Here is a 10,750-nt window from a genome sequence, read left to right on the forward strand (position 1 = left end):
TCATATTTGAGCTTACCTGCTGTAAGATATAATGCAAGGCTGAATTTTAAACTTCTCACATTTGATTTACTGTCTGTTAATGAAGAAGTAATTTTAGTAAAAGTTGTTCAGGAAATCAAAATTACATAATAAACTTACTTTAATAGAAGAGCTCAACACTAAGGATTTTTGGCAAAAAGGTAATTTATTTAAATTAAATATGGATTAATCCTTTTTTACAAAGTTACAGAAGTTACAGTCAAGACCAGTGAGTGATTTTCTCTTTTTTATTTTTATTTAATGACTTCAACAGGTATACTGAATGCAATAAAATGTTTACATTCGATTAAGACATAATCAGTTGTTTACCATGATACTCACTAAGACAGCTACATTCACAAATGTTATGTGAATTTGTCTGCTTAAGCCAAAAGACGAACATGGTGTAGCCCCTGACTGAAAAATTTAGGAGTGCCAGCAATAACATTAGGTCACATCTTAAATCAGTCTGCAAATATTCACATTTTCCCAAAATACCTGCATTACTAAAAATACTAAATAGACTTAACTCTATGCAATTGCTGCACATGTCATTATGCACTTGATGAATTGATGAAACTTTCCGAATAGGAAGTTATGGTTTTCAAGAAACGTTCCCACTATTTTTTCCCCAGGAAAATTAGCTAAAGCTAAATTCTTATGACAGACAGGAGGGTAATGGACCATTCAAAGAGCCCAATATATAGTAATTTCCTGAATATAAGCACCATGCATTGTTTTATTCACTGTGTTTATTGCAAACAAAAACAAAACCATGTATTAACCTAATCTGTGTATTAACCTCAGTTGACTAACACAACCTGTTGAATCAGATCATGAGTTGACAATAAAATAGAATAAACGCAATGCCATGTATAGTCCTCACTCATGCATTAACCTCATAGATTATGACCTTAGTTAATCATCAACCACTTTATTCAGGGGTGCTTGATGAACTTTCAGCTCTCTTTCAGCAATGCCCTCATCATAACAATCACATAATAAATCAAATAGTCAAAGTAACATTTAACACAAAGAAACTTATCAAAACAAAAAGAAACTTTTTATTAAAAGAAATTAATGTAGTCAGTGTAGGTTTAGATGGTAAGAGACAGCAGTGGCCGCTGGCCAAAATTTCCAGAAATCTCACTCCAGACAAATCACTAAACTTCGTAACCCTGGATAAAGCGCTTGGTGTTAAAATCCTCGTTATCCTTTTTGCCCTCGAAAATATCTTCGGCTTTCTCCTTCATGTTCGTTTTGTGATTTTTCAAAAATTCATTCAGCGCAAAATCCTCTGTTGGGAAATAAAATTAACATAGATGGGATTTGAATCAATAATAACTGTTGCAGTAATTATTTAATAAAACACATTGTGTTGTCAGAATGATTTCTTGCTCACCTGTTTGCTTCTCTATGGGCTTTAAATGGTCTCTCTGAATCACTGTGAAAGGACAAGAATAAATGATAATGAATGAGAGAGACAAAATAAGTAAAATATAATTTGGAAAATGTGTTGTGCAACAAAATGTGCTCCTGGATAAAATTGCGTTCAAATATAGAAATGCAGGGCTCATTATAGTTGTGCATAGTTCCTATGGTGTAGCCTCAATGGCGTAGGCTTTGCGCCAGTTTTCATATATACTTCTGCATTGTCGTTTGCGTTGACATGCAATTACACATGCACACAGCTACGCAAAGAGCCTATGCATAACCTATGGCATAGCTACGGCGTAATACCTACACTATAAATTACACTTAACTCAACACCCCCCACCTCAACACCTACTAACATACAGTTCTTCCCAGCTCCTGCTGCATGGAGCCATGTGCTCTCTCATTACCTTCTGAATGCTTCATCTCCAACTTTACAGCCAACTGATTCTGGTTCATCTTTCTCAGGATGTTTATTGTTATCTTCACGGCTTCTTTTGACCCAAAACACTCCAACATTTTATCCACCGTGTCCGTGGCATCGGCCTTCTCAAGTTTAGAAGCTGGAATTGATCCATCATGTCTCAGTAAACTTTTGAATCTCTTCAGCTTGTCTTCCTCCAGGTCATCCAGCGTTTCATAAAGCAGTTCTAAAACAGACGCCATCGTTCATCTCTCACCGACTTCTGCTGGACCAGACGAAAAACAGTGAAACGCATGTAAAGGAAGCTATGCAGAAAAAACAGGTCATCTAAACTGTTATACAAACAATGTTTATTAATGTTTTTACTGTTTAAAATGTATATAAGTAACAAATGTGAAGGAACTTGTTTATCTTTTCTCACATACAGTGTTGTACTAATTTCTAAAATGGACATATGTGTGCCAACTTATTAGATTCTGATTCAGTTTCTGGATTTATACCTATATTTATTATATGCGCACTAACATGGTGTTGGGTCTGTATATATGCTCTAAATCTGTTTGTTATCAACAGGCAAAAATAACTTAAATAAAACAAAGTAATTTATTAATTTTCTTTTGGCACCGGTTGTAGTCACAACACCCATAAAACCTCATCTGAAATCTGTGTGAAAGATGTTTGCTGGTTTGTGTGATTCTATAAGCATAGCTTTATGTAGGGCTGGGCGATTTTCCCGATTTTTTTTTCAATTAATTTTTTATGGGAACACACGATTAATCATTACAGCCCTACTCGGGGTGTTTATATAAGATCCAGGAAAAGATGGCTTGAAGAAGGAGAACTTAATTCTGCATATTTATTTTAGCTTGAAAAACTGAATTTTACTCTCTCAACAATTGAGCTGTATGTGTTGATGGCAAAATGATAAAAGATCCAAAGATTATAGCTAACTTCAGTTCCAATTTTTATACAAATCTTTATAGTTCAAAATGTCCACTTTATTTCTGGATTCAGTTCGTTGTATTAAATTTATCTCTGAAACTGATAGAATGTGTTGTGATGATGATGTTACTCATGAGGAAATACAAAGCGTAACAATAAATCCCCAGGATGTGATGGGCTTAAAGCTGAACTGTACAAATTATTTGTTGATGAACTTTCTTCTTTTTTAACTAATGTTCTTAAAGAGAGTATTGATAAAGAAGCTTTGCCTCCTACATTAAAGCAGGTTATTATCATGATCATTCCTAAACCAAAGAAAGATCTTACCAATTTGGAAAATTACAGACCTGTCACACTCCTCAACAATGATTATAAACGTTTTGCTATAGTATTTGCTAAAAGGTTGAAAGAATGCTTGCATGTAGATGAGACTCAGTCTGAAGGAGCGGAACATAATGAACAACATTAAATTAGTTTTAGATTTATTTGATTATAGCAATTTGGTGGAACATAATAGTTTTATTCCTGGATTTTTACAAAGCCTTTGATTCAGTCAAAGATCATTTTATTTTTAAATCATTGCAAGAGTTTGGTTTTGGTAAATATTTTTGTAAGGCAGTAAGAACTCTTTACTACAGTACAATCAAATTAAAATATGAAGCAACTTCTATGATTTACTTGTCACATGGTATTAGACAAGGGTGTCCAATATCTCCTTATTTTATTTTATTAGTTTCTCAGATATTTCCATCTTACATTTCTAATAGTAGTCTTCGTGGTATCTCTGTTGTTAACAAACAAATACTCATCGGCCAATTGGCTGATGATACCACACTTTTTTGCCAGATGCTGACCAAGTTCTGTTAGCACTAGAGAATCTCCAGCAATTCTTCAAGGCTTCAGGCTTATCCTTGAACATTTATAAATGTGAATTGATGTCCATCAAAGAATGTAGTTTGACAGAAATTTGTAATATTAAAGTTACGGATCAGGTATCTTATTTAGGTTTTATTATTGGAAAAAATGAATTGGGAATATGCTCTATACATTTTAATCCACTGATTGAGAGTACACAAAGAAAACTTTGTACATGGCTCCATGAGAGATCTGTCGTTAAAAGGCAGAATTTACTTGCAAAAGCTTGTCAAGATTAACATATGCCACGCTTTGTTTGAGTGTCGCCACCATTCTTAAAAAAAATTATACAATGTTCCTCAACTTTCTATGGAAGAATAAAACTAATTTTGTAAATGAATGAATACCATTGATAAGGTGGTATTAAATTTTCTTGATTTTACCATTTTAAACAACAAATTTGGCTTGGCTAAATCCTAACACATTCACGAGGTGCTGTACAAAGATTAAAAGTGAAATAAAATAGGTATGTATTAATTTGTCTTAGTTCAGGTAAGAACAAAGTACAATATTGAAAAACGGGGGTGTTTTCCTTTAATGGCTTGGCACTTAATCTGGACTGAAAGACTGTTGGACTCTGGCATATTGTTTTATTGTTATATGGCAATGATGACACTTGTTGTTAGTTACTTTTTCCGTTCTTTCAAGCATTTAATAATAAAAAAAATTAATACAAGCAGATATTTGGCATTGGGACCAACATCACATGAATTCACAAATCAGAATGAGGTCTGAATGTGAAACCGTCAAACTATCTTTATGGTGGTGATAAATCACAGTAACCCAGATAAAGCAAATCATTTTGACATGTACAGTTTAATGTTACACAAAAATGATTTTAATATATATGACATTATATTTACAAATGATTATACCAAATAGTGTGTTCGTGACAAAAAAAACCTCTTGTCTTATCTTAAAACTGAAAGTAAACGGGTATCGCTTTCAAAAGGTCTGCATTTACAAAAATTTTGCGAATAAAATATTTCAAAACAATATTCAATGTTCCTTACCTTACTTGTGAGGTAAAAAGCTGTGTAATAAGCGGTATAATATACAGACAGCAGGTTATTGTTGCGAAATAAGCCCTTTTAGTTCGTTGCCAGCTATTCTCAATGGAAAGTATCTAAAGACTGCTTGGAAAGTCGCTAAATGTCTCTAGATTAGTCATTGCGTAATTAGCATATATGTGACGTCACCACGGCGTAATTGCATTTTGACTACATTGGCGCTTCAAATTCTCTTACTTTCTGACAAGCTGTATTTTAATACAGGAGGGCCCTTTTAGGTATTTTAATACAGAATCATTTTTTTTTATTTGTATATTCTCTGATTCTGTTGTCAGATGATGAAACAAGTAGGGGAGAGCAGGGGTGAAAGTACAATATTACAGAAAAATTAATTTTATTTAGAAAAACACATATTTTGCTGTGGTCAGTAATACAAAAGTGTGGTCAATTAATACCAGGTGAAATATTGTACAAATGCAAAATGACTTCAGTATAATTTCACTTGAACATTGTTAGCCTAATTTATTATTGTAGTATATCTCATGTAATGAAAAAGTGAAAATAAAAGTATTTTTCTGATGTCTTGCAGTTCTGTTTTTAAACTGTTAAACCTTATAAAGTGCTATAAATAAAAATCAAAACAAAAATATAAACAAAAATATTCCTCCTGACTGCTGATAAATGAAAGGGTTCTTTATAGCACCACTGAGGTTCTATGTAGCACTTCTCAAGGCAAGGTTCTATATAGAACCATCTAAAAAAGGGTTCTATATAGTACCAAAAAGGGTGCTGCTATTGTTACGAGCCGAAAAACCCTTATTTAGTACTATATAGAACCATTTTTCTTAAGAGTGTACTCTTGACCCTGTCAGGAGGGATGAAAGTAACACACATGTGGGTCAAAAGTAACACAATAGAACAAGATAGATTTTTGTGTTACACTTGTTTTTAGTAAATATACATGACTATGACCTTGTTAATATGTAACTGCAAACTTCTCCTGGCTGTTTGCAAAAAGATGGTGAAAACATTGCATTAAAATACAGTGGGCAGAATTAGTAGGTACACTGTCAAAAATAAAGGTACAAAGCGGTCAATGGGGCAGTACCCTTTAAAAAAGGTACAAATATGTATCTTTGAACTGACAATATGTATCTTTAAAGTACTAATATGCACTTTTTGGGTACAAAGGTGTACCTTTTTAAAAGAGTATACTGTCCCAGTGACAACTTTGTTCCTTTATTTCTGATATTGTAGCTATGTTGAAATTTTGAACACAGTTTTTTAACCCTTGTGCATTTCATCAAATTTACTACCCTTTCGTGTTATTAGTGGATGAAAACATCCACTAAATTCAACGGCTATAAAAATGTATCAGATGAATATTTTTTCCAAATTTTTTACATAAATCTGTTAATCAACCTCAGTACTGATCAAAACTACCAAATCTTCACAAAAATTCCATGATTTTAACCCTTTAATTTCCAAGTTTATAAGGTGTGTCACTGATTTGGGGAAAAAACACACACAAAATGACAGATTTTCAATATAAAAAGTGATTGTAAACTGGATTTTTTTAAACCTTTTTCACAGTCTTGGGCATGCCAAAGATTGGTTAAAACATTGGCTTTAAAGCATTTTTAGTTTTTGTGTAGCATCAGTTTTAATTTTTTTCTCCCTCATTTATTGTTAGTGGCTGTTTTTTCCCCATTGACTTCCATTATAACCACATTTTTTGATTGCAGAGCTATGACACCTTTTTATCATGCATTTTTGAATGTTGGTGTTTTTTCCTTTTGCTAAGAGGTCAAATTAGTCATTTTTACTGTTGATCACCATGTGGCCCTATCAACCCTTCAGCAGCCCTGTGCAAAAACAAAGCCCAACTTCCGGCTTGTACATTGTGCCCCATGGAGTATAACTCCATATTAAAATCACATTTGTGTGTGTGCGTGTGTGTGCGTGTGTGTGTGTGTGTGTGTGTGCGTGCGTGCGTGTGTGTTTGTGTGTATGTGTGTGCCTGCGTGTGTATGTGTGTGTGTGCGTGTGTGTGTGTTTGTGTACCTGGTAATTATCACGTTGTGGGGACCAATTGTAAAAGATAGGAATGCCAGTGTTTTTGTGACCTTGTGGGGACATTTTGATGTCCCCATGAGGAAACAAGCTTATAAATCAAACAAAATGATGTTTCTTGAAAATGTGAAGTAGTAGAAGGGTTTCTGTGATGGTTGGGGTTAGGAATGGGGTAGGTAAGGGGAATAGTATATACAGTTTGTATGGTATAAAATGCATGTGTGAGAAAGATTTTCTGTAAAAATTTATGAACATCATTTACTATGAACACAAAAACAACTTCAAATAAATTGAACAATGAAGCAAGAGTAGAGGATGGATGGGGAACTAAACAATCAAACTAACTTTTAGTGTGTATGTGTGCAGGTGTGTGTGTTCAGTATTTCCTACAGGACCTGCAGCACATCACTTGGTGCTCTCTGAAAGTGTGTCCACCACAACAGATGCAAGTGCTGACATGTTTGTTCTTTGCACCAATTGCATGTTCCCCTCTTCACTCCTGAGCTACTGGTGCCTGCTGCTGGTGTCTGTGGATTTGTGTCTGGAGAGACAGCTGCAGGAGACTGAATCTCTCTCAGCAGTGCAGCAACTGGTGTGCGAGGGTGATGCTCTCTCCTCAATATTGCTGCAGAGATTTTCCAGGTCTTCTAGGAAAGCCTTCTCCTAAACAGCTTTTCACCTCCCTCGTGCATGAGTTGCTGTCCCTCCAGACAAACTTGCAGAGAGCACCAAGTGATATGCTGCAAGTCCTGTTGGAATGACTAAACACTTATGTGTTCATAATAATGATGTTCATAAATCTAATGTCTAATGCAGAGAAGATTTTTACAGAATATCTTTTTTTCATGCACACACGCACACGCGCGCGCGCACACACACACACACACACACACACACACACACACACACACACACACACACACACACAATAATAATATTCTTTTATTATGGAGTTATACTCCATATAACTCAATGTACAAGTCAGAAATTAAGCTTTGTTTTTGCACAGGGCTACTAAAGGGTTAATAGTGCCACATTGTGATTAGGCTTGTGCCGGTGTTCGGTAAAACGGTAAACCACGGTAGTAAAACTGCACGGTAGTGTTATTGCGGGGTCTTCAAATTACCGTGAAAAAGAACGTGCATTTTTTTTTCCTTTGACCGGGTCAAATTACGCTGCACGTGTGCTACGTCAGTGTCAGACGCACGTGCACCTGAATAGAAGTCTCTCGTCGTGGGTAAGGATGGCTGAGGGAGGAGAGCTGCCAACTATTTTTCCACCTTCTAAAAGGGTTAAGTCGGAGGTATGGAAGTATTTTGGCTTCGTAAAAAATGCAGAGGGAGTGCTGGTGGAAGACAGTTTCCCGATGTGTAGATTGTGTGGACGGAAAGTTGCAGCAAAGTATGGGAACACGTCTAATATGTTTACGCATCTTCGAGACAACCATCCGACAAAGTTCGCAGAGATAAAGGTAAGATGTCACTTTTCATATTTCATATCTTGCGTCTGAATAACACTGTTAAGTTGTCCGCTTAACGATGCCGAGGTCCGCTAATGTTAGCTTACATTACGCGATTATGTTTAATATTATTATTACGTCTAAGCTAACGTTATGTTAGCTATCCTACTGCTTGCTTATATGTCAAAAACATGGTTAATTATAGCTGACACGGAGTCTGACAGGTAAAGTTAAGTTAATTACTTAACAAAAAGACTACAGTTAATGTTAGTGCAAAACGCAGCTGCACTATCTTGCCAGGTCACGCAAGTTTGATCATATAACCCAAATTCTAGTATCTTTAACGTTACACTGGTATCTAACATGTAAAATTTTGATTTAATTTAAAAAAAATATTTAAATCACTTATTAAAATGATTAGAGTTGTGTTTTATGTATATTTTTAATAATTTACTCCTGTAACGTTAAAGCTGCTTTTTGACAGTGACTGTAAAATTTAATTGAAAATGAGAAATGAATTACAAATTCATCATGTGTCACTGTCTGACTAATAATGACCATTTAAATATCAAGCCATGAATCTAATGTTACATATGCAATTTTTGTGACTATCTATGTTGAATACTCAGTACAGTGGGTACAAATGGGCATATTTAACTTACTCATCATCATTACTAATGTATGTGTTCTTTTACTAAACTTAAAGGAACCCATATATTTATTTTTTACATTTAAAAGTAAAAATAAGCAAAAAGAAAAATATCAGTAAGCTTTACCTTATTTAAATTCTCTATAATTGTCTGAAATGCATCTTTGAAGCACAAAGTAATATATTTCCTCCCTGTTTTACAGAGTAGCCAGGCATCTAGCAGTATTGCTGCTGGTTCATCTTCAGCTGAAGCCATTCAGCCCACAGTGAAAGAGGCTTTCCAACGTCAGGCTGCATATGGTCCCTCATCTCTACGTGCTAAAGAAATCAATCAGGCCATAGCATATTATATTGCTAAGGACATGATTCCAATTTACACAGTAGCAAAACCTGGATTTCAGAAACTGATGAAGACTACAGTTCCACTCTACAAAGTTCCCTCACAGAAGTTTTTTTAAAAGACAGAGATACCCACAATGTACAACAGCCTTAAAGTGTAAGTTGGCAAATGTGTAGCCCAAGGAAAAAGGTATGCAGCAACCACTGACCTATGGACCAGCAGTGGAGGAAGTGGCCATCCTTACATCAGCTTCACAATTCACTACATCACAGATTGGAAACTTCAGTCAAATTGCCTAGAAACACAGTTCTTTCCTGAAGACCACACTGCAGACAACATCAGGGAATTTTTTGAAAACATGTTGCAAGAGTGGGGAATCAGCAAAGAGCGTGTTGTTAGTGTAACAACAGATAATGCTACTAACATGAAGAAAGCATTTGACAGTGATGCCATTGCCACATTTCCCTATCGTTGGATTGGGTGCTTCGGCCACAACTTGAATCTGGCTATTTCTAAAGTTCTAAAAAATCAGAGAGTGGACACAGCTATCCGAGCCTGTCGACATCTGGTGCAGGGATTTTCAAGAAGCTGGAAGAGAAGAAGAGAGCTCAGAAACAAACAAGAGGCCTTAAACATTCCTCAGAAGTCTCTTATCCATGATGTAGTCACTAGATGGGGATCAACACAGAAAATGCTGCAGAGGTTTGTGGAACAACAGCAGGCAGTTTGTGCTGTACTGGCAACTGAAAGAGGGGCATGGCACCTGATGCCAAAGGATGCAGATATTGCAGTCATTGAGCAAGTCTTAAATATTCTAGAACCACTCAGTGCTTTTACGGATGCTTTGGCCTCAGAGAGCAGAGTAAGCCTGTCAGCTTTGAAGCCAGTGCTAAGTCATATCATGTCAGAGATTCTTGAGGTGAAAAATGAAGACAGTGCCCTTACCAGAGACCTGAAGAGGTTAATGAAGTCAGACCTTGAGTCCAGGTACACTGACAATGCAAAGAAGGTGATGGACTTGACAAGCTTTGTAGATCCCAGGTTTAAGGGAAGTTTTTCTGATGACCTTGAGGCTACAATCAACTGCTGCATTGAGGAAGCTTCGAACCAGACAGAAATAACAACACCGAGTGAGAGAGCTGCCCAGGCAGAGCCAGAGCAAACAAGCGAACCCACCCCCTGCACTTCTGGAAAACAACGCCAAAGCTTGGCCACCCTACTTAGTAAAATCACCTCCACAAGGCAACAAAGGGAAGAGGATTTTGAAGACAACACCTATCTGAAGTCAAAAACTGAAACAGAGGTAAAGATGTATCTTTCTGTGCCAATACTTCAATCAGTAGCAGATCCACTGCAGTGGTGGAGTTTGCATGCTGAAGAACTACCTCATCTTGCTGCCATAGCTCAGAAATTTCTCTGCATTCCTGCCACAAGTGTTCCCTCAGAGAGGGTATTTAGTGCCAGTGGACACATCCTCTCACCTCAT

At 36.1% G+C, this 10,750-nt stretch overlaps 1 protein-coding gene across 2 annotated transcripts; it reads right to left on the minus strand.

Moving 5' to 3' along the window:
* Nucleotides 1-940: 940 nt before the first annotated feature.
* On the minus strand, nucleotides 941-4,901 carry LOC141365579 (interferon-inducible protein AIM2). 2 transcript variants are annotated; one of them, XM_073870060.1, is made up of 4 exons: nucleotides 4,747-4,901; nucleotides 1,863-2,138; nucleotides 1,421-1,462; nucleotides 941-1,315 (listed from the first exon to the last, which is right to left on the minus strand). In XM_073870060.1, exons 2-4 carry the CDS (start codon nucleotides 2,116-2,118, stop codon nucleotides 1,182-1,184), a joined length of 432 nt encoding a protein of 143 aa, XP_073726161.1. In that variant the 5' UTR covers nucleotides 2,119-2,138; nucleotides 4,747-4,901; the 3' UTR covers nucleotides 941-1,181. The 2 variants fall into 2 exon arrangements, with proteins under 2 accessions (XP_073726161.1, XP_073726163.1); XM_073870062.1 differs by having other exon boundaries at nucleotides 1,863-2,141; nucleotides 4,747-4,888.
* Nucleotides 4,902-10,750: the final 5,849 nt, after the last annotated feature.

This window comes from Misgurnus anguillicaudatus, chromosome 8, assembly GCF_027580225.2.
Source record: "Misgurnus anguillicaudatus chromosome 8, ASM2758022v2, whole genome shotgun sequence".
In the NCBI taxonomy this organism is placed as follows: domain Eukaryota; kingdom Metazoa; phylum Chordata; class Actinopteri; order Cypriniformes; family Cobitidae; genus Misgurnus; species Misgurnus anguillicaudatus.